This window comes from Myxocyprinus asiaticus, chromosome 18 (genome assembly GCF_019703515.2).
Source record: "Myxocyprinus asiaticus isolate MX2 ecotype Aquarium Trade chromosome 18, UBuf_Myxa_2, whole genome shotgun sequence".
Classification (NCBI taxonomy): domain Eukaryota; kingdom Metazoa; phylum Chordata; class Actinopteri; order Cypriniformes; family Catostomidae; genus Myxocyprinus; species Myxocyprinus asiaticus.
In genome coordinates, this window is record NC_059361.1 from 45670566 (window position 1) to 45695481 (window position 24916).

At 39.3% G+C, this 24916-nt stretch overlaps 1 protein-coding gene across 9 annotated transcripts in view; it reads left to right on the top strand.

The window, feature by feature from the left end:
* gse1b (Gse1 coiled-coil protein b) overlaps positions 1-24916 on the top strand; it is a 362350-nt gene that overhangs the window by 292037 nt on the left and 45397 nt on the right. For 5 of the 9 annotated variants that reach the window (XM_051724483.1, XM_051724484.1, XM_051724486.1 and 2 more), the window contains one exon: positions 11946-12143. The exons of the other annotated variants lie outside the window; for them this stretch is intronic. In XM_051724483.1, coding sequence (XP_051580443.1) covers positions 11946-12143 — 198 coding nt within the window. The remainder of the gene's footprint in view (positions 1-11945; positions 12144-24916) is intronic. 9 annotated transcript variants of the gene reach the window in all.

Consider the following 24916-nt stretch of genomic DNA (forward strand, 5'->3'; position numbering starts at 1 on the left):
GTGCACACTAAGCGGGGTTAGGGGCTGAATGATGTGGACAAAGAATCTATTTATGATTATTTTGAAAACACTGCAATTGCAATTTAAACTGCAATATGATTTAAAGCAACACTATGTAAGATGTTTTTATTAGAAATGTAAAAAATTCATTAAAGAGCAAGTACTGGTACACTAGCAATCTGTCTTCCAAACCATGTTTTTGCCTTTACTATGGTAAGCCTATAATAATGATTTATATTTTTAGAGCTGTCAGGACAGATTTGGCAGGAAATTGCATACTTCCATCTTTCGTCTGTGCATGTCTGTAAATAAAGAAAAGAAGATTCAGCTGCTGCAGTGCGTGTGTATGTATGCTGATAGGTGTCGTAGTAGTTTGAAGCTGAAAGCTTGCAGCCACAAAAAAAAAAAAAAAGCTTTAATATTAATATTACATTATTATAGAACCACTTGTGCAAAGGGATCTGCTCTGCTAGATTATTTTGAGGTTTTTCAAATACACATCATCAGCAGTATTTACAGCAGAACTGATATTTTGTCAAAAATGTTGCAGTTTTATATTAAATATGCTAATGTATTAGACTTTAACTACAACTGCCACTGTTGTAATAAAGTTTCTAAATGTGTTAAGGCACCACACTCGCACGAAAACAAGGCTTCAGTTGCACTGCACAAACACGGTCTCAGAAGAAATGCATATTTAGCACATATAAAGCTCAGAACACGAGATGAAAATCATTAATTTTGTTTTAGCAGCCCAAAATTTTGCTTGGGCAACTGCCGGAAAAAATGTAAATGCAGTAAAACCCCTGCTACTTTTTGTCATTATTTTTGGAACCCAATAATAAGTTATGAAGCTAAGTTAAAGTAGCAATTATTATTATTATTATTGTTCTAAAACAGCACCATATCTATGTAATAATTTCTTAACTTGCATGCAGCATTGTTATGCAGTCCGGTTAAACCCTTAAGCCTTTATTTTGGTGGAGCACTTCAGGAAGACAAACCCCTGTGTTATGAGGTTACTTTAGATTTGGATAGTAACTTTTAGAGGCCAAGCATATTTGGAATTAAGCAAATGTGAAATTCGTGAATCTAGAGTGCTGTAAATATAACGCACTTCTTAGTCTCATGCAGATGTGCACATACAGTAAGCACAGCGAACAAAGCGTGCACACTGTTTATTTATTTAGTTAGATAATCGGTTTGATAATCACACTACATCATATTGCGATTTCCATTTGATTTCGATTAATTGCTCAGCCTTGAACAGGGTGTACACTTAATTGTATAGAAAAAATAAGGTGATTGACGTGCAGCTTTGGGGACATGACACAAGTGCAAGAAATTAAAATCATTCATTATTTAAAGGGATAGTTCACCCAAAAATATACATTCTTTCATCATTTACTCACCCTCATGCCATCCCAGATGTGTATGACTTTCTTTCAACTGCTGAACACAAACAAAGATTTTTAGAAGAATTTCTCAGCTCTGTAGGTCTATAGAATGCAAGTGAATGGTGACCAAAATGTTTAAGCTCCAAAAATCACATAAGTCAGCATAAAAGTGTTCCATAAGACTCCAGTGGTTAAATCAATGTCTTCAGAAGTGATATGATAGGTGTGGGTGAGAAACAGATCTATATTTTAGTCCATTTTTACTATAAATTCTCCTCCTCTTTCACATTCTTCTTCTTGTGTTTTCAGTGATTCACATTCTTCATGCATATCGCCCCCTATTGGGCAGGGAGCAGAATTTCTTGCAAAAAAAAGACTTAAATATTGATCTGTTTCTCACCCACACCTATCATATCTCTTCTGAAGGTACGAATTTAACCACTGGAGTCTTATGGATTGCTTTTATGATGCCTTTATGTGCTTTTTTGACTGTCAAAATTCACTTGCATTGTTTGGACTTACAGAGCTGAGATATTCTTTTAAAAATCTTCATTTGTGTTCTGCAGAAGAAAGTAAGTCATACACATCTGGGATGGCATGAGAGTGAGTAAATGAGATGAGAGAGTTTTCATTTTTGGGTGAACTATTCCTTTGACATCGAAATGATTAAACAATTATTTATTTAACTTTTAGCCCACAGCAGTGTGTAACATTATAAATAATTCTAATTATTAACAAGCCTATTCAAATTGTAATCAATGGTAATTAAACATTATACATACCATAACTTGTACTGGGGACTTAAAAGGCACAACATGTTTAGGAATGACCTTAGTCCAATTAACAAAACAATTACTCTTATTTTCTCATATCTAATTATTGGATTGCATTTATGCCGCCTCTAAAAAGTTTGAGAAAATCATTAAGTGCTGAGGGCAGTAAATGTAGGAAGAATTGCATGAAATGTATCTGTTCTATTGAAATCTGAAATGATCTCATCATTTAGCAACAGCCTTCCGAGGACAGGAAATGCAATAAGAATTGCATTCTTTCTTCCAAATATACTTTAATTCTTCAGCATCAGATGAGCAAAATGATGTACTATAATACATTGATGTAATAAACCATGTCAGTTTCTAGAAATACACAGGAAACCTGTCTGATGAAGTTGACACAGCTCCATCTGCTGGGGGAATAGTCTTACTGACACACAATTCTGTTTGTTGGTAGTGTTTTAGTATCAGTCATTTTAACTGATCTATTCTGTTCAGTGCAAGAAGAAACAAAAGTAGGAAGTCAAAACTTAAATATTCCTTTTGTTAAATGTTAAATAAAGAAGTTTTATCAATAGTACCTGTGATAGTGCTGATTACCACTACAGACAATAAACTGCTCTGCTTAAGCAGTAAGGCATAAGGGTATCACAAGTTTTAAAAGCAGAAATCTTACGTTTGTATTGTAAGCTGTTGTATTATTGTAGTACTCCATTGAAATTGGCCATGGTAGTGCTAATTCTCATTTGGAGAAGAGTGTCTGCTAAATGAATATATGTAAATACTGAAGCACTTACATGACTTATTCAGTAAAAACTGATATTCAAATCTTACAATTATTTAAATTGTCCTTTTGGGATGGCTGGACTCCTGGTAAAAGTCCCACCTCACAGGTAAAAGTGCCAATCACAGTTTAGATACAGACAACATTACAGTTGCTCCATGTGAAAAGTAGTTCATAGTGGGTATGATGGATATGTGATGTGTTTGTATGTTTGAGGTTCAGTGTGTGTGCTGTAGAACAGAACTGAGCCATGTTGTTGAGCTGTGATGAGCCCCTGGCACATGCTCTGTCTCTGTGAGAGCTGTGAACAAAGGCAGAAGAAAATGAGGAAAGAGAATGCCATCTTTCTGCTGTTCAGCCGTTAAACACAAACGCTGTGCCTCTGTGTCGTTATGTTTAAATGAAACTCCAGTGTCTTCCCGTGTCTGTGGGGTAGTGCTCACCGTTAAGGTCTGTTCACATCAGGAGTGAGACACATAATCACTGAAAATCACCTCACAACTCTTTGCACGGAACGTGATGCAAATTTTGAAAGTGAAAGTGGAGATTTATAGTAAAAAAATGAATATTAAATATTAATGTCTTTCTCACCCACACCTATCATATCGCTTCTGAAGACATTGATTGAACCACTGAAGTCGTGTGGATTACTTCTATGTTTCCTTCTTGTGATTTTTGGAGCTTGAAAGGTCTGGTCACTATTCACTTGCAATGAAAGGACCTAAATATTCTTTTTATGAAATATTCTTCTAAAAATCTTCATTTGTGTTCAGCAGAAGAAAGAAATTCATTCACATCTGGAATGGCATGAGGGTGAGGAAATGAGAGAATTTTCATTTTTGGGTGAACTGTCCCTTTAAATGCTTGATTCTTATTTCTTGACACATTCTCCAAGCGTGATTACATTTTTATTACTGCACAGCAATGAACCAGTTCCAGTGTTGTTGACCGTATTGAATAACTGCATCATTTTGCCACAATCTTTCCCATTTTTGCAAATTTGGTAAGAACTTTGACTTCTCTGGCTCTGTTTACAGCTGGCCGCAATATGCGTCTCTCTCTCAACCACTTGTGTTTGAATTTTGAGGGGAGAGTCCTTGTTTTCATGACCGCATACACCAATCAGCGCAGAAAGTAAAAGAAAAACAAAAAATTGTGTACTGTTTCTCCCATTTATACTTGCATTTAATCTAAACACAAACAGGATACAAATCATAAAAGTTTCGAACACCGTTTACACCTTTCTTTTAGTATCGTCTGTTTCTTGAGAGTGGGTGGAGTGTCATAAGAGAGAGCAAGAGAGGGAATAGGACGGTTGCAGTGGTGGAGCAGAGAACATGCTATAACCTGCCTCAGGATCTACCAGAGAGAGAGAGACAGAGAGAGTCCTTGACTGTGTACACTATCCCCCTCCCTCCCTCTCTCTCTGTTATCTCAGAAAGGTGGAGGGTTATGTGATCCTGCAGCAGCTGCTACACTGATCATTACACTCCATGAGAGAGAGTGACGTGTGTGTGTGTGTGTGTGTGTGTGTGTGTGTGTGTGTGTGTGTGTGTGTGTGTAAACAGAGTGACAGAGAGAGATGGTGTTTCCTGGTGTTTTCCTGTTGTGGGGTTTGCTGGAGGAAGACAGACATGATCACTCCAGTAAAACACACAGAGTTCTGGTGAAATAAATCTTTTTGATTATATGCGTGTATAGACAACGGCTGTGTGTGTGTGTGTGTGTGTGTGTGTGTGTGTGCAGTGATGGGCAGTAGCTTCGCTACAAATAGAGAAGCTATTAGCTTAACCACAAATCTGAGTAGCGAGACGGTACTTTCGCTAGTTTTCAAATCAAGTAGCTTTTCAGTAGCAAAGCTATATTTTTGACAAGGTAGCGGCGAAGCGTTGACAACCGCTACATCATGCCTTGGCTTGTACCCCGTGTTTACTGTCAGATTTGAATCAGAACTAAAGATGTCCGATTACAAATGAATCGTTCATTTGAGTCGTTTCTTTACAATGAATTGGATACACGTGATGGGAAAGCAGTCTGATTCGGTTCACGATTCAATCTGAATGCTTGCACTCGCACTGCTGAATCATTTGGCATGCGCACTCACTTGTCAGCAAGCTCATGGAATATTTTATAACACGGCAAATACAGATAACGCTGGTTGCAGTGGATCTACAATCAATCAATGGAAACCAAACCTACAAATACAGTTGAAGTCATAAGTTTACATACACCATAGCCAAATACATTAAACTCAGTTTTTCACAATTCCTGACATTTAATCATAGAAAACATTCTCTGTCTTAGGTCAGTTAGGATCACTACTTTATTTTAAGAATGTGAAATGTCAGAATAATAGTAGAGAGAATGATTTAATTCAGCTTTTATTTCTTTCATCACATTCCCAGTGGGTCAGAAGTGTACATACACTTTGTTAGTATTTGGTAGCATTGCCTTTAAATTGTTTAACTTGGGTCAAACGTTTTGGGTAGCCTTCCACAAGCTTCTCACAATAAGTTGCTGGAATTTTGGCCCATTCCTCCAGACAGAACTGGTGTAACTGTGTCAGGTTTGTAGGCCTCCTCATAAGAGAGACGCTCGCAAACGCTTTTTCAGTTCTGCCCACAAATGTTCTATCAGATTGAGGTCAGGGCTTTGTGATGGCCACTCCAATACCTTGACTTTGTTGTCCTTTAGCCATTTTGCCACAACTTTGGAGGTATGCTTGGGGTAATTTGGAAGACCAATTTGTGACCGAGCTTTAACTTCCTGGCAGATGTCTTGAGATGTTGCTTCAATATATCCACATCATTTTCCTTCTTCATGATTCCATCTATTTTGTGAAGTGCACCAGTCCCTTCTGCAGCAAATCATCCCTACAACATGATGCTGCCACCCACATGCGTCACGGTTGGGATGGTGTTCTTCGACTTGCAAGCCTCACCCTTTTTCCTTCAAACATAACGATGGTCATTATGGCCAAACAGTTCAATTTTTGTTTCATTAGACCAGAGGACATTTCTCCAAAAAGTAAGATCTTTGTCCCCATGTGCACTTGCAAACTGCAGTCTGGCTTTTTTATGACTGTTTTGGAGCAGTGGCTTCTTCCCTGCTGAGCAGCCTTTCAGGTTATGTCGATATAGGACTCGTTTTACTGTGGATATAGATACTTGTCTACCGGTTTCCTACAGTATCTTCACAAGGTCCTTTGCTGTTGTTCTGGGATTGATTTGCATGTTTCGCACCAAACAACGTTCAACTCTAGGAGATAGAATGCATCTCATTCCTGAGTGGTATGATGGCTGTGTGGTCCCATGGTGTTTATACTTGCATACTATTGTTTGTACAGATGAACGTGGTACCTTCAGGCATTTGAAAATTGCTCCCAAGGATGAACCAGACTTGTGGAGGTCCACATTTTTTTTCTGAGGTCTTGGCTGATTTCTTTTGACTTTCCCATGATGTCAAGCAAAGAGGCACTGAGTTTGAAGGTAGGCCTTAAAATACATCCACAGGTGACTCCAGTTGACTCCAATTAGCCAATTAGCCTATCAGAAGCTAATTTCCAAAAGGCTTGACATCATTTTCTGAAATTTTCCAAGCTTCTTAAAGGCACAGTTAACTTAGTGTATGTAAACTTCTGACCCACTGGAATTGTGATATATTGTTGTAAAAATTACTTGTGTCATGCACAAAGTAGATGTCCTAAAGGACTTGCCAAAACTATGGTTTGCTAATATGAAATCTGTCGAGTGGTTAAAAAATTTGTTTTAATGACTTCAACCTAAGTGTATGTAAACTTCTGACTTCAACTGTACATCCTATCATTTGCCAGTGATGAAGAAAGTCTTTATTAAGTTCAATATGTGTGCAGCTTGTAAACAACTGATGCAGGTAAAGAAATGTTCCAACCAAAAGAGTATCAAAACACTTATTAGCCTACATGAAAACACTTAAAAAAGTACAATGATATTACCATGGTTTTTTTTGGACATGTACCATTGCCTGGGAACACCATGTTAATACAATGGCATATGAATGTGGTAATATTGCGAAGTACCATGGTATTTTTTTTTTTATTACCTTGAAGCACCATGTAAATCCAATAGTATATGAATATGGTAATCATATATCAAATAACCATAGTAGTAACATGATTTCTTTAAAATACTTTGAAGCACCATGCAACTATGGTGCATAAATAGTTGTATATCAAAGTACCATGGTATTACCATCTGATACCATCCGAAATCACGTTGTTATTTCCCAGATGTGCTCTCTTTCTCTCTCTCTCTCTCTCTCTCTCTCTCTCTCTCTCTACACACACACACACACACACACACACACACACACACACACACACACATGGAATTTGGCCTCTTATTAAAAGCTTCCAGTACATACAGCAAAACAACAGCTAGACACAGAATTACAGGATAAGATGAATTGTATATTGTATGTACGCAGAGTTTTTATACAGAAATGTGCAAATTAAATTGTTTAAATCAGTATGGGTTTGTAGAGGTAGTAGTATAAATATGAAAAATAAAATGGAAAAATTGTGATTATTCATATTGAACACATGGGTTTGTATAGGTGGCATGTCTAAATATGAATTTACATGTTTGCTTTTTATGTGCACATACGTATTGCACCTACTGTATACTTGTATACTGTATTGCACTAAACTGTAATATACTGTACCATGGCTTGGAAAAGCGTCACGTGAATAAGTCTTTTAGGTGCTTTGTCTATGACAGAGTAGCTTAAATGTAGCATGCTACTCTCTCTGAAGTGTAGCTTTTAGCTTAGATTAACTAATTTTTCTGTTCAGTTGTTGGTAGCTTAGCTTGCAAAATTTTTTTGAGTAGCTTGCCCAACACTGTATATGTGTGTGTGTGTGTTTGTGTGTGCGCGTGTGCGCGTTTGCATACATGTACATGCACAAGACTCTCTCTGGTTAACGGAATCTATTCAGTGTGCCTGAACATGCACTGACATGTGAAGCACATCTGAATATCAGTTGATAGTGAGTAAGTAGCGTGGGTGAGTGTGTGTGAGGGGTCAGTTTCAGGATCAGTGTTTCAGTGCTGCTGCTGTATATTTCATTATTAGTTGCTCTGAGAGGTTCATGTGCATTGCAGTGGGTGAACAGAAGGTCTGCAGGGAGGTCTCTCTCTCTCTCAGACTTTGGTGACATAAGCAAGTGCAGAGTGATGGTGCACAAATCAGCAAGCCATTAACTTAAAGCATGCATTTGACTTCAGTAGATAAATCTTTTATTTTTCACATGCATACAGTTTTACAAATAATTATTATCTAAAAGCCATGCCCTTGATAGGGTAAATGAACATACTTTAAACACACACTTGGAAATCTTGTTGTACACTCTGTATTTTCTTTCTTGGAGAGCTTTCTAATTTGTCTGGGATCTCTGAGGATGGCCATATAGCAAGAAGCATGTTTGTTTCCTCCGCAGAATACTGCACCATGATTTGGTTGGCGGACATTTTTCTAGGTAGAGTTGACTTAAGCTAACCAGACTGAGTTGTTGTTCATTAGGTAAAGTTATCCCGCATGCCCGACCTCTGATGTTAGTGATTCCTGGTTGGAGACCTGTAGATTTTAGGGGCCAATTTTCCCAGCCTAAAAATCACCTTTCACTGGTGGAAACTAGAGGTAGACCGATACATTGGTTTTACCGATTAATTGGTGCCGATAGTTGCTTTTTGGAACTAGCAGTTATCTGCAAAAATCTATGTAGTTTTTTCATCATTTCAAAATAAGAGTCCCTGTGTGTTTTGGTCTTGTTTATACTTAAAAGTACTGCGTTATGCACCAAATCTTCATTTTTCTGGTTACTATTGGAATTTTGTGTTGAATAAAAAACTGCATCTGGGAAATGTATTCATTTTGGACTCTTTGACTTTGCCCGCCATAATGTGTGTGTGTGTATATTATATTCTATAAATAGATTTTAAAAACTATCGGCCGATTAATCGGTTAACGATCTTTCCTACCACTGTAGTTATTGGTATTGGCAAAATCAACTATCGGTCAATCTCTAGTGGAAACATGTCGAATGGGCACCGGGAAGCCCACTTAATGCATCCTTAAGCTGTTGAGTCTATAGGGGGCAGGGCTTATCCTTATGATTCTCTCCCCGACCATGTGAATTTAAGCGACAGCACTGGTTTGAGGACATAATTGCCACTAGAAGCAAAATCTGTCAAAACCTCCCTTCAGATAATTTTTTACACCCTAAAAATGGCTAAGAGTTTATGGTTAGTCTGTAGTAATTTTATTTAGCGTCATATAAGAACAATAATAAAGATAGATAAGTACATGTGTGTTTGTTTGTATTCGGACGGCAATTATTTTACATGGGGACGTGAGGTAATTCCAGCATTTACAGGGGGTAGTCAGTGATTTTATTGCCGTCCGAATCCAAAATGGCTGTGTTTTTTCCCACCTCCGCGAGAAATTTCCCGGCCAAATTACCTACTGTTTTTTGACAAACACCAAGGTTGTGTGGTAATTTAATTACTGTCCGAATCCACATCTCTGAGTTTATAATCCAAAAGCCGTTTTGGAAATCTTTTTTGACCACTGCTAAGTGTCGTACATTTGCGCTGCACGTGGTAACATCTCTGGCGGTAATGAACGGTTGTGAAAGTTGGAGGACTGTGTAACAGAAATGTTTGAAATAATTCACAATAATAAAATTATGTCGCCACTCCACCATAGTGAGTGAGAACTCTTAAGTAGAAGGAAAAGAAAAACGAGAGCCAGATCACGTAAACTTTTGAAATGGTCCATTATTATGGCAGCAATGTAATAAAATTGTAATATATCACATTTTAATGTAGAAACGTTTACTAAATACATTTATACATAGGGCTTGCATGACTACTCGTTTATACGGGTCGAGTAGTCCCAGAAAACTTGCCAGGTTATCTTATTTAAAAGGTTTAATTTCCACCTCCACTTTTTAAACACTGACAGATAATTCCAAATGATGTCCGTCATTTTGACAGATAAAACATAAGAAAACCATTTTTACCATAGCTTCTCAAATGTCATTTTAACTCTCTTTACTGTCCTTGATATGTGCGGCTTCTATATCTCCTTGTGTGCGCTTAGGAGAGAGCACGCATGCGGGCAACCGAGGTGATGCGGGTGACAAAACATGCGTACCACCATTGACAGATTTATCTGGTTGCGTTGATAAACAGTCTTGTCCCTACGGTTTCTTGATTCGTTTAATTGCACTTCACAAGAATTTTGGCTTGCTCCGTATGTGAAAATGTACACTGTAAATATCCACAGCGCTTTGCAGCGTGGTTCCCTCATGCTTTAAAATTTTTATTTTCACTTTAGCGTAATTCCAAACATATTTAAATACAAATACAGAGAATACAGTTTGTGGATTGATTAATTTTCCATATAACAAGAGCAACTGTAATCATGTGATCGACAAAAAGTCTCACTCATCCCCCGTGATTTAATTGTCATCCGAACGCATGAGTTTTATCACAGAGGAGCCATGAAAATTTACTTTTACAGACGTCACCCTGAGAAACAATTGCCATCCAAATAGGGCTTTTAAATCTTGGTAATTCTGCATTAATGACACTATAGCCCTATTCGGACGGCAATTGTTTCTCAGGGTGACATCTGTAAAAGTTCCAGGGAATGCTGAGTGACTCTAGTCAGGCTTCCTAAGCAACCAATTGGCCCGGTTGCTAGGGTGGGTAGAGTCAAGTTGGGTTAACCTCTTCATGGTCGCTATAATGTGGTTCACGCTCTCGGTGGGGCGCGTGGTGAGTTGTGCATGGATGCCGCGGAGAATAGCGTGAAGCCTAGGTCTCTGCGGTAACGCGCTCAACAAGCCATGTGATAAGATGAGCGGATTGAAGGTCTCTGAGATTCGTCCTCTGCCACCCGGATTGAGGCGAGCCACTACACCACCACGAGGACTTAGAGTGCATTCGGAATTGGGCATTCCAAATTGTGGAGAAAATTGTGGTTTTCTAATGTTTTATCTGTCAAAATGACGGACATCATTTGGAATTATCTGTCAGTGTTTAAAAAGTGGAGGTGGAAATTAAACCTTTTAAATAAGATAACCTGGCAAGTTTTCTGGGACTGCTCGACCCGTATAAACGAGTAGTCATGCAAGCCCTATGTATAAATGTATTTAGTAAATGTTTCTACATTAAAATGTGATATATTACAATTTTATTACATTGCTGCCATAATAATGGACCATTTCAAAAGTTTACGTGATCTGGCTCTCGTTTTTCTTTTCCTTCTACTTAAGAGTTCCCACTCACTATGGTGGAGTGGCGACATAATTTTATTATTGTGAATTATTTCAAACATTTCTGTTACACAGTCCTCCAACTTTCACAACTGTCCATTACTGCCAGAGATGTTACCACGTGCAGCGCAAACGTACGACACTTAGCAGTGGTCAAAAAAGATTTAAACTCAGAGATGTAGATTCAGACGGTAATTAAATTACCACATGACCTTGGTGTTTGTCAAAAAACAGTAGGTAATTTGGCTGGGAATTTTCTCGCAGGAGGTGGGAAAAAAACACAGACATTTCGGATTTGGATGGCAATAAAATCACTGACTACCACCTGCTGGAATTACCTCACATCCCCATGTAAAATAATTGCCGTCCGAATAGGGCTTATGATATTGCATTGCACTATAGCACATTTAATATGGGGGTGGTGATGTGTTTGTGTTGTGGATGGACTTAAAGAGTGTGTGAATGCTCACAGACAGACAACCACTCCCAGAAAAACATTTAGTGACCTTGGGCATAACCTTTGATTTCTTCTCCCTCACCTCTGTCCTCCAGCTGTCATGTACAGACAGTGTTTCGAGTCCGCTTCACCTATTAGCCAGCCTATCTCTGCTGAGTCAAAGTACGTCTTGTTTATTGCTCCTAACATCTTCGTCTCTCTGTGTGTCTCTCAGGCATGAGCCATGAGCCAAAGTCACCATCGTTAGGCATGATTTCCACGGCAACTCGCACCACGGCAACCGTCAGTCCCCTCACCCCATCTCCTCTCAATGGTTCGATCGTGGTTAATGGCAGTCCTGCATCTCAGTCCGCACACTCCGGATTCGCCGCTGCCCTCCGCAAGCTGGCCAAACAGGCCGAGGAACCCCGAGGTAAGCTGCGACCCCAGACATTTGACCCCTGATCTATGTGTCTGTGTTCCATGGGCACAGATTCATCATGGATATTGTGTCTTTATAGCCGTGATAATGAGTCATTAGTGGAATTCATGCTGGACTGAATAAAGTCCGGTTCTCTCGGGAATCCTGGTCATGTTCAGTGACCAACTTGAGTTGGAACACAGTGTTTAGCAGGAGGGGGTAGGTCATGATCTGATGCTTTTGGTTCTCAGGGGCCCCATGGAGATCAGGTGAGAGAGCTTAATTTACCGAACTGAATAAAAAAATGCTGGTTCTTCTGGCACTACACATTTAACGCACTAGGAGGTAGGGCTGGGAAGTATGTATGGTATATACCAGTGTTTCTCAACCGGTGGGTCGTGACACAAAAGTGGGTCGTGGGACTGTTTTGAGTGGGCCGTGGAGTGTGGTCAATAAAAAAAGCTTCATTTTAAAAGTTTATCTGATTCCGGACTTAATTTTGAAAGACGTATTTGAAAGATGTGCAGTACCTGTTGCCATGGTTAGCACAGAATCTAATTAAAAGGTCATGTACTTTTTCTATTTGACCAATAAATATGGTGAAGTGCAAATATGACCCTGAAAATGTGAAATGGGGATTTACATACATTGACGACAAGAGGGGCCTGAAACCTCAGTGTCTGGTATGTAGTAAAACCATCCAAATTGAAACTTCATTTAGAAACAAAACACCCAGCTTGCAAAGACATACCTGTTGAGGATTTTCAAAGACTACTCCAGGAAGTGAGGACATCAAGAAATTGCCTAACATCATCATGTTCAAAACAAAGTCCAGGTGCTTACTATCTTACTATGTAGCTCACCGTATTGCAAAGGCCAAGAAACCCCACACAATAGCAGAAGAGCTTCTCTTACCTGCAGCCATGGACAAGGTGAGAGAGGTACGAGATCAGTCTGCTGTGGATAAGATGTACTTGGGTTGGTGGGTCTGAGCTGGGAAATGTGTGTGGGAATCACAACTGATGGCGTTGCCTCTTTGACCGAAAAACACTTAAGGGTGGGTAAGAGAATCCTTAAGAGGGCACCAAACACGACCTTGGATCGAGAGGCATTCGAACCAAAGATATGGTGCCAGTGCTTGATGAAACATTAGCCCCTTTCACACATACAGCCTTTTCCAGAAAATGTACTGCAATTTTCAGGTTAAAGGTCATGTGTGAAAATGACCCTTTTGGAAATACTGGTAAATTTTGCTCTGGCAATTTCCCTACATGAGAAGTGTAGGGAAGAAGATTACTTACAAATTTCCATATTGATGGTACAGTTGAAGTCAGATGTTTACATACACCTTATACATTTAAACTCAGTTTTTCACAATTCCTGACATTTAATCTTAGAAAACATTCCCTGTCTTAGGTCAGTTAGGATCACTACTTTATTTTAAGAATGTGAAATATCAGAATAATATTAGAGAGAATGATTTATTTAAGCTTTTCTTTCATCACATTCCCAGTGTGTCAGAAGTTTACATACACTTTGTTAGTATTTGGTAGCATTGTCTTTAAATTGTTTAACTTGTGTCAAATGTTTTGGGTAGCCTTCCACAAGCTTCTCACAATAAGTTGCTGGAATTTTGGCCCATTTCTCCAGACAGAACTGGTGTAACTGAGTCAGGTTTATAGGCCTCCTTGCTTTTTCAGTTCTTCCCACAAATTTTCTATCGGATTGAGGTCAGGGTTTTGTGATGGCCACACCAATACCTTGACTTTGATGTCCTTCAGCCATTTTGCCACAACTTTGGAGGTATGCTTGGGGTCATTGTCCATTTGGAAGACCCATTTGCAACCAAGCTTTAACTTCCCGGCTGATGTCTTCAGATTTAGCTTCAATATATCCACATAATTTTCCTTCCTCATGATGCCATCTATTTTGTGAAGTGCACCAGTCCCTCCTGCAGCAAAGCACCCCCACAACATGATGCTGCCACCCCCATGATTCACGGTTGGGAGGGTGTTCTTCGGCTTGCAAGCCTCACCCTTTTTCCTCTAAACATAACAATGGTCATTATGGCCAAACAGTTCAATTTTTGTTTCATTAGACCAGAGGACATTTCTCCAAAAAGTAAGATCTTTGTCCCCATGTGCACTTGCAAACTGTAGTCTGGCTTTTTTATGGTGGTTTTGGAGCAGTGGCTTTTTCCTTGCTGAGCAGCCTTTCATGTTATGCCGATATAGGACTCGTTTTACTGTGGATATAGATACTTGTCTACCTGTTTCCTCCAGTATCTTCACATGGTCATTTGCAGTTGTTCTGGGATTGATTTGCACTTTTCGCACCAAACTGCATTCATTTCTAGGAGACAGAATGTGTCTCCTGCCTGAGTGGTGTGATGGCTGTGTGGTCCCATGGTGTTTAAACTTTCATACTATTGTTTGTACAGATGAACGTGGTACCTTCAGGCATTTGGAAATTGCTTCCAAGGATGAACCAGACCTGTGGAGGTCCACAATTTTTTGCAGACAGCTTAAAGGAATGCAAGAGATTCCGTTACGTACGATAAAATCACCTGCCTCCATTGGGAACGTACAGACCTCTTCGTAGTGATATGCATAAACACTACTGTGCTTTTCAGCCGCAGGTAGCATCTCTGCCATCGGATGCTAGTGACAGCATTTTGTTCTCTGTAGTTCATCAGTCTTATTTGAAGTCATTGCATACTCTGTCGTTGAGTTTGAGCAACTGCATAAATGTAAACATTTGCCAAAAACTTTTAAACATCACCAACATTACAGACTGCATACTTTCAGATACAAAATACTACCTCGCCATGTTTTCAAACAAGAAGACTACATTTCCGATGCAGCTGTGTAGATGTCATTTCCGGCAAACAACGTCACAGAGTTTAACTGCATTTAGTGCTGATGTGTGAATGGTACTAGCAAAACTGAAAAAAGATGTAAACTCCTTGCATGTGTGAATAGCACATGTGGTACATTTACCAGTAAAGGCAACCCAATGTTTTTTTTCTGTAATTTACCTGGTTGCATGTGTGAATGGGGCTATTGAAAGATGTCGTCAAAGTGGTAAACCACAGAAACATGGAGATCACTACAGTAGATGTGCAATCCCTTCGGAATCGACATGGAAAGTGTCACATTGCCAAGTAGTGAAGAGAATCAGCTGGTGGAGCTGTCATGTGATCAGACGCTGAAAAATAAATTCAGTGAGGTAAGCCTCCCACAGTTCTGGTGCAGTGATGTGATGGCTGAGGATCCATCCCTCACCATTCATGCAATCAAAATCATCCTACCATTCATTACTACCTATCTGTGCAAAAGTGGCTTCTTGTAAAAGTGGCACGATCTTAGAATAGCTTGGTCTCCTATCACCTCAGTCTTTGAAACTCTTATCAGGAGTAAAGCACATCCCCAATTATCTCATTAGCTTCCCAAATGTCTGTTTGAAACAGAAGTGAAAACAGCTCATGTTATTATAAGATATGGTTGTCATATATAAATGCAGTAATGATTCTATTCATCAGTCTACTGTTATGGATTAGCATGCACGTAAGATGTTCATTCTATTCATTAGGATCAGTTTATTGTCGCTGGAGAAATGTGCTTAGTTTGAATGCAGGATAACAGTAATTTTTTGTTTTATTAACAGTTCATGATAGCATTGTGTGTGTATGTGGAGAAATAAATTCGCTTGGTTCAAATAATTTAAAATTTGGGTTGCAGATTAATGACCATGGGAAATTGTGGGTCCCAAGACCAGACCAGTTAAGAACCACTGGTATACACTGTGACGTCTGATTCACACATACTCCGTGAGCGTGGCATGATTGGGGCGTGAGCAGCGTGGTCACGTTTGGGCTTTCACATTGGCCACGTCTCTTCTCTACGTTCCTGTGGCAATGGCGGGTGGTCACTCTTGCACTTGTTTATCAGCGTACTTTGTTGTGATTGGTTAATATATCAAAGTCCCTTTCAAGGCAAGTTAATCCACTTGGCGGTCATCTTTGGAACACTCCCAGGCAGGCTGGGCAGCTATTTTCTATGTAAACAAGTGGCATAAAAGCAGCTCCTATCTACTTAAATGGAGAAAGACTGAAATGTCCGAGACGGTTGGTCAAGATTACGATCAAAGAACATATTTAAAGTCAGCAGTAAAATCTGACAGCAATATTATCATAAATTGTGCTTTAGCTCATATCACTCTAAAAAAAAAACGCTTTTTTCTGGCTGGATCAGCTAAAGCGCATGCTAATTCTTGAGTTGATTGACAGGTGATATCTGTATCTAAAAGGTGATTGTTTCTTTTACCTGTAAGGTGGGCATTCCAATTTCTCCCATTCATTTTAAAGGGATCATGAAATGCTCTTCTATTATAATTTTATTATCTTCCCTGAAGTCCACTGATTAAAATTCATTTTTTGCACCAAAACAGTCATAATTTAGTAATATATGATAATTTTCCACCCTGTCTCTGGCCCTCTGACTAAAATGCTCAGTTTTTGCCTAAACACGTCCGTAAAACTTCAACGTAAATGCCCACTGTTATGATTGGCTAACAACATGCAGCCCCTCTAAATCAGCCATTTTTGAAATTTTGAAGAGAATGAACAACCCCACAATATTATAAAACTACATTTCAGGGTTTACACATAACACACATCCAACACATTGTATCCGAATATATTAAACTGTTCATCTCAAGCATAACTGTAAACACTCAGCAGCATAAATTATCAAAAAGTAATGACATTTGAAATATTCATAAATGAAACGGTTTACTTACTGTTTTGCATCGGGTCCAATAGTGTTTTTAACTGCCTCATCCTTCAATAATTGTTGCTTTGCAAAGCTTGAATGGTATTATGACTGGCTCACAAGCAATCCACGCTGATATGAGGTGAAAAAGCATTCAGTCCATGCTAAAATATGACGAAGACACAGCCATATGACGTGCACACATAGTGCAAAGCACAGTGTAAACTAGATGCACACACATACAGCATCACATCGCCGAAATGTATCAAAACAGTCAAAGACATCCATCTAGCGCATGTTTTCATACACCAACAATTAAAAAATAGTGCAGATGGGCGAAAGAACACGTCCATGATGCGTTTGTGCTCAAAACAACAAGAGGCAGCAGGCCTATTCCATGGCCTAAATGCAGCTTAAGCAAATTAAAAGCTTGGGAAAGGTATTGCTTTGTTATGGAGTGAATGATGAACGCAAGCTGATGTCACTAGGTTGCTATTTAATGCGATAAATTAATGTGTTAATGCATGGGATTTATATATATAAAAAGCTTGGGGCCTGGGTAGCTCAGTGGTAAAAGATGCTGGCTACCACCCCTGGAGTTCACTAGTTCAAATCCCAGGGTGTGCTGAGTGACTCCAGCCAGGTCTCCTAAGCAACCAAATTGGGTAGAGTCACATGGGGTAATCTCCTCGTGATCGCCATAATGTGGTTCGTTCTCGGTGGGGCGCGTGGTGAGTTGAGCATGGATGCCACGGTGGATGGTGTGAAGCCTCCACACGTGCTATGTCTCCATGGCAACGCGCTCAACAAGCCACGTGATAAGATGCGCGGTTTGACAGTCTCAGATGCGGAGGCAGCTGGGATTCATCCTCCGCCACACAGATTGTGGCGAATCACTATGTGACCATGAGGACTTAAAAGCACATTGGGAGTTGGGCATTCCAAATTGGATGAAAAAAAAAAAGCTTGAATTGATGCAATATTAGTGCATTTCTATATTTATAATTTGGAAGGCTTTGCTGGGAAAATGTTAATAAAGCATTATAGTTTTGTTTTGTTTTCTTTCCTAAAAAGGAAATAAATGCATTTTGACAGGAAAAGAAGTATACAGTATAGCTAGAGTCACATTTCAGCACTTACTAAATCTGCGATTAATCATGATTAGCCTAACTATGAAAAATCATGTGATAAATATTTGAATCGACTGACAGAGCTAGTTTGGAATAAAATAGTTTTTCATAAAGGTCGATGTTTCGTTACTGTCCTTATTTACTTACTGTAAGTTTCTCCTGAATGACATATCATAGTGATGTCTTTTCCTTATAGGCTGTATTTCATTCATTATGAAATTTCTAATATTTGTGTTGTTGTTTTTTTCTAGTAGCAAAGCTGTACTGATTTGTTGCAAATCATGTCTGAATTTAAAATATAGGCTATAACTGCTATGGAAAATGTTTGATGAAAAGAGGCTGTGAAAATCGACATCTGATTCAAACATTTTGAATAATTGGATTAGCATCTACGCTGAAAAAAAAAAGTATGGTAGGTTTGTCACAATAACTTAATAATGTTGCCCCAAGTATTATCTTGGAATTTTAACTACCATACTTGTATCGTAATCATTACATTATTGTTTGAAAATTGTGGCACCACCGGTATTTTGAAACCGCGGTAGTACTGTAGCACCGGTATACCGTGCAACACAAGTGCATGGTAACTGTAGGGCTATAATTTAGTATATTTGGCAACTTCCCAGCTCTTTGGTTTGCAATTTCCTGATATTGTCAATCATCATCTGTCAATGATTGTAGGGATTTGTCAGACATTGGCGATATCAAATTACAGCATTCTATCACCCAGCCCTAGTGATTGATTGAAAGAATTTTCCCAAATTTGCAACCCTAATATCGTGATATTAGCCTATAATGTTAAGTGTAATGTATAAAAATATTTACACAGTGATATATGATATTGCCCACCCCTACTAGTGCAATTCACAATTTGTATTAGAATTAGGTGTGGTGTTTTTTCGTTTGGTAAAGATGATCACAGGTTGTGTTATCTTTGTCAACTAGCGAGAGTGTTGGATTAGAACCCGTTGGCAGAAAGCCCCATCTTAACCTACTGTCTTTGAGATGGTTTGTCTTAACTGCTGCAGTTTAATGAAAGAGCCATTTTCTGGACCAGTTCCTGCTGCATCACCGTTTACCTGCTGTGAGAGAGTTGTGTTTTCTTCAGATCCACCCATTGTCTGTGTATGATGGTGCTTGTGTATGTAGCCTGAGGAAGGTCCATACACACACACACACACACACACACACACACACACACACACACACACACCTTTTGGAGCACAGCTCTATGTTTGCAGACAGCGTCTCAGCAGGGAAGCAGTCTTTTAGTGTTTGCCTAGAGCCATGGTGTACCGCATGCTGCCCATCCCCCTGGTGTGAGGGGCTCCAGCAGGTCCAAGAAGAGCTCTCCACAGAGGGGACGCTCGGAGGAACGGCTCCAGCACCCTGCTGTGATGAGAAACACTGGCTCCAGTGCTGCACCCACAAAACATCTCTAGACGTTCATGTCCACACCAGAGGTTGGCAACCTTTTTGACATGAAGGGCATTTAATTTTTTCTAAATAACCACACATATATTTAATTATCATTTATGAAAATAAAATAATGATCACGCACCGCTCAAGGTATGACTTCAGTGACATTTTTCAATGAAGCTGCTAAATGGGGACATTACAGATATAACAGCATGATTTTCTGTGTACTGTGAAAGCACTATACAAATAAAAAAGTACTTGACAAAACTGCATATTTTGGAAAACGATAATGTTAAGAAAACATAGTTTTCAAACTTAAACGGATCACTGTGAGCTTGGCCTCAGAGTTTTATCTGATTTCAGATTTCAAATCAAACTGGTTGGTTGGACAGATGGTCTTTTCTGTCTAAATAGGCTGTTTTTGACCAGAATAAGCTGATAAAGTCTGGCTACATAAGACTACTAGTCAGCTAGACGCTCATTGTGTCTGTCTCTGACCCATGTGTGGGTGGTGTTTAAAAACAGTTAGTTGATGCTCACACTATGATAAGGTCACTCACACTGTTAAAAACAGCCCTATAAACACCTCTGCCCTGTGTCTGATATATCTCTGCTCCAGACAGCTGTAGGTGGACTGTAGCTCAAAATGAGCTGAAAGACAGACCAGAGATGCTACAGTCAGTGATACGGGTCGAGTGAGTGACGTAATATACAAGCAACATAACATATTTAACTTGCTGGTACTCACTGAATTAAACATGCAACATAGTGAGGTCATGGGACAACAATGTCGCATTCAGCTGTTTGAAACATTCGTCATTGGATACTGTGTACTTTAACATATAATTTTTATACTAGGATAAACTTTACAGTAAGCAGTATGCTAGTATTCCTTTCTGAACACAGCGAATCTCTCTCTCACACTCTCCCTCCGCCGGTGTGTGTGTGTGGGTGTGATATATTAGCTGCTCCGTGCGGACTGCGATATTAAAGGGCCCATCCTTTATCCACAGAGAGAGAGAGAGAAAGAGGAGCAGAGAGGAGGAGTGAGTCTCTAGTTCTAGTTGAGAGGAGAGAGAGAGGTAGGCGTGGCCCTGTGGGGCGGGCGGGGATCCAAGAAACACTGACCCCTCCATCTGGAGAAACAGACCCCACACACACACACAGGCAGTCACACACGATGATAGCTCTGTTCCAGAGCTGCATACATTGGCAACATTTGTATGCATCATAAGTAGGGCTGTCACGATTATGATATTTTCCTGGCGATTAATTGTCATAAAAATAATTGCAATTAACGATTTAATTGTCTGTTTTAGGGCTTGTTATGATTATGACGTTAGTCATACAAATTGTCATACTTCTTAAGGTGTAAAAGTGTCTAATACATTTATTTATACTTGATACCTTTATTCTAGGGCTGTCAGACAATTAACATTTTTTTAATCGTGATTAATCAAGATTAAAGGAAACCTTTGCAGGTGTTTTGAGTTGATTAGCTGATTGACATGTCAAAATATTCTAATTTTTTGAGATAGTGAATTGGTGGGTTTTTGTTAAATGTGAGCCAAAATCATCACAATTAAAAGAACCAAAGACTTAAACTACTTCAGTCTGTGTGCATTGAATTTATTTAATACATGAGTTTCACAATTTGAGTTGAATTACTGAAATAAATGAACTTTTCCACGACATTCTAATTTATTGAGATGCACCTGTATATATATATATATATATATATATATATATATATATGTGTGTGTGTGTGTGTGTGTGTATATATATAGTTTACATACACCTTAGCCAAATACATTTAAACTCAGTTTCTGACATTTGATCGTAGAAAACATTCCCTGTCTTAGGTCAGTTAGGATCACTACTTTATTTTAAGAATGTGAAATGTCAGAGTAATAGTAGAGAGAATGATTTATTTCAGCTTTTATTTCTCTCATCACATTCCCAGTGGGTCAGAAGTGTACATACACTTTATTAGTATTTGGTAGCATTGCCTTTACATTGATTAACTTGTGTCAAACGTTTTGGGTAGCCTTCCACAAGCTTCTCACAATAAGTTGCTGGAATTTTAGCTCATTCCTCCAGACAGAACTGGTGTAACTGTGTCAGGTTTGTAGGCCTCCTCATAAGAGAGACACTCGCAAACGCTTTTTCAGTTCTGCCCACAAATGTTCTATCAGATTGAGGTCAGGGCTTTGTGATGGCCACTCCAATACCTTGACTTTGTTGTCCTTAAGCCATTTTGCCACAACTTTGGAGGTACGCTTGGGGTCATTGTCCATTTGGAAGACCGGCAATCATTAGCTGCCGCTTCGAAAGATCAGCGGCAACGGGTTCAAAGTTGAAATTGTTTGAACTCAAAAAGACCATACACATAGGGCTCTATGATTTTCACGATACAGAAAACATGGACGGAATCGTGGAATCCAGTCATAAAAATTTTATGTAATGTATAACTATGCTGTATGAATGAAAAAATAATACAATTAAAATCATGATATGTGGTGGTGGTGGCGTAGTGGACTAAAGCATTGAACTGGTAAGCAGGAGGTTGTTGGTTCAATCCCCACAGCCACCACCATTGTGTCCTTGAGCATGGCACTTAACTCCAGGTTGCTCCAGGGGGATTGTCCCTGTAATAAGTGCACTGTAATTCGCTTTGGATAAAAGCGTCTGCCAAATGCATAAATGTAAATATGTCCCAGTGTGATGAATAAACCACAAAAGGCTGAGATTTCATTAAATAAATGAAACGTGTTGCGCACCTCAAAATGAATGTGGCCGCTTACAAAGGTTGCAAATTACTTGATTTTTGTTACAAGTCCCATCTGTGATTGTTTTGTAAGAGGTCCATTCCTCATCACTTGATCATTGAGACGGAATCGCTGTTGTGTGTGTGTGTGTATGTGTTTGTGGTTTGTACGTCAGTGTAATGACTCACAAAGGTTCCATCCTATTCCAGTCAGTGTTCAGAATTCACATGGAGCTAAATAAAGATTAACCTCTCCTGACACGCCAACTGTGGAGGTTAGCACAAAACTCCAGCAAAAATATAAGGATTTTGAAAGTGAATGCAAAGTGCTTTAATTTCACTTTAATTCAACGATCGTGTAATTGCAACTTTTCTTGGCCGTTGCAGGTTCATACATGAAGCGTTAATGACATGCAGTAACCCAAGGAGGGGACACCCGCTTACTCTTTTTCTGTGGAGATGACAGAATGAAGAAACATATTTTAAAATACACACTGAATCTCAAGGTCTTCCTTCATGTCATTGCCAAGTAAGCGCTCGTGCCTCGTGGGTTTAATCGGATATCCTGAAATATTTTACTATTGCATAATTGAATATGTTATATTATTATATTATATTATAATAGCTATTCAGGTTGGCTAGGTTCTAAAAACAACAGTGTAAATGTAAAATGAACCAAGACTAAAGTTGACCAAAAAGAGAGACATATTTTCAGTATTTGGACATATTTCATATTTAAAATATAATTTTTGTCATTCCACCCCTTTGCAATATTTTCCAAGTTTTTAAAACCTTAAAGGAAATCAAATATCCCTATTTTATTATATTATTCCAAGTTAAATATGAATAAATTACTTCTTAAGGTGTATAAAGCACACATACACCTTAAGAAGTATGACAATTTTTATGACAATTACTCATCATAATTGTGAAAGCCCTGAAGCAGACAATTAATCGTCATAATCGCAATTAATTGTCTGACAATGAATCGTCAGCCAAATTTCATTATCGGGACAGTCCTATGGTTAGATCAAATAATCATGATCAGGTGATTATGTAATAATTGTGACAACCTTAATTATAGGAATGCTTCCAATGCAAAGACTGCTCCCTAGTGTAAGCAGCAACATTATGCAGCCTTCTCAGATGTATCTTCTTCTAGCCAAATTGTAAAGCAGCATCACATGTATCCATTACGTAGAACACACTCCCAGAATGCATTGCGTTGAGCTCATTGACAAAACCCATACAGTTATTAATAAATATATTTCCGTTTAATTAATAATGCATTGTTTTACCCGGTATTTGTGTGTGTGTGTGGTGTATTTTAATGCTTGGTAGAGTGTCTCGTAAGCAACGTGCCAATGCCAAACTCTGTTGGAGTCCATTTGAGTCTTGCGCTTCATGTAATTACGCAGAGTTGCTGCCTAGTTAGAGCATTTCAAATCAGTCACTTATGAGGTTACATTTCAGTTAGCATGCTCCCCTAGAAGGCAGCTGCCTATGTGGACAGCAAGACTGCTAACTGGGGTTTGAAGCCAAGCTTTTGTGTATGTGAGAGCACACCTACAGTCACTTGTGTGTGAGATAGAGAGATGGTCGGTGTTTAGTATGTGTGTTCCAGGGGGGCAGCATATGGACTGAGGCGTGTAGAGTTGCTCTCACACCAGGTGTGAAATGGGCTGTTTAATTAACTGCTGATGCTCTTCTAATGCTGCCTAGAACGTGTGTGGTCTGATGCAGAAGAACCTTCAGAGATCACAAATACACATTAATCACACACACACACACACACACACACACACACACACTGCAGTGTGAAATCTGTTCATTTCAGTGGCATTCAGAGCGTGACAGGAAGTGATGGGGCCTCTCGTCCATATATGGGCAGGGCCTCCTCTGAGAGCAGCTTGCACAGACATCACGCTGAATACATTTGAATATCATTAGCATCTCATCAAGCACACCAGTTTGTAGGACTCAGATGGTGTGTGTGTGTGTGTGTGTGTGTGTGTGTTTGTGTGTGTTTGTGTGTGTGTGTGTGTTTGTGTGTGTTTGTGTGTGTGTGTGTGTGTGTGTGTGTGTGTGTGTGTGTGTGTGTGTAAACGAGAGCCCCATCTGCCCGTGTGTGTTTCTGGATAACTGAGGTTGAGTTCAAGAAAAGAGACACCAATAAAACCTGCTTGAGGAAGCCCTGACTTCTGCCTGACACACACACTGTCGTGTTGTGTATCGTGGATTAATTCTGGACTAATGCTGTAAAGACACATCAGATATGAATGTGTGTCTGTGACACATCCCACACTTACAAGACCTGAAGGAGAGAGATGTATCATGATCCATCATCATCCGATATGTCACGCCACATAGAAGCGGCTCCGACCACACTTAGAAACAAATGAGAAGACTACTGCAGATAAGCAGCTCTCAGTGATCACAATGAACACAGGCCTCACACTAGACTTGCCACAGTATCATAATTTTCACACCGGTGCAGTGTTCACGTTCAAAGCGGTATTACCGCTGGTTGGACGCTAGGTGGTACTATGGGGTAATTTTCGTTAAGCAATATCCTACACCAGGGCTCGGCAACCTATGGCACATAGGAGTAACTGTCACTGGCACGCCAGCAATGGCGAAAGAGGAGTAGACTATTTTATTTACAGTTGTGCTCAAAAGTTTGCATACCCTGGCAGA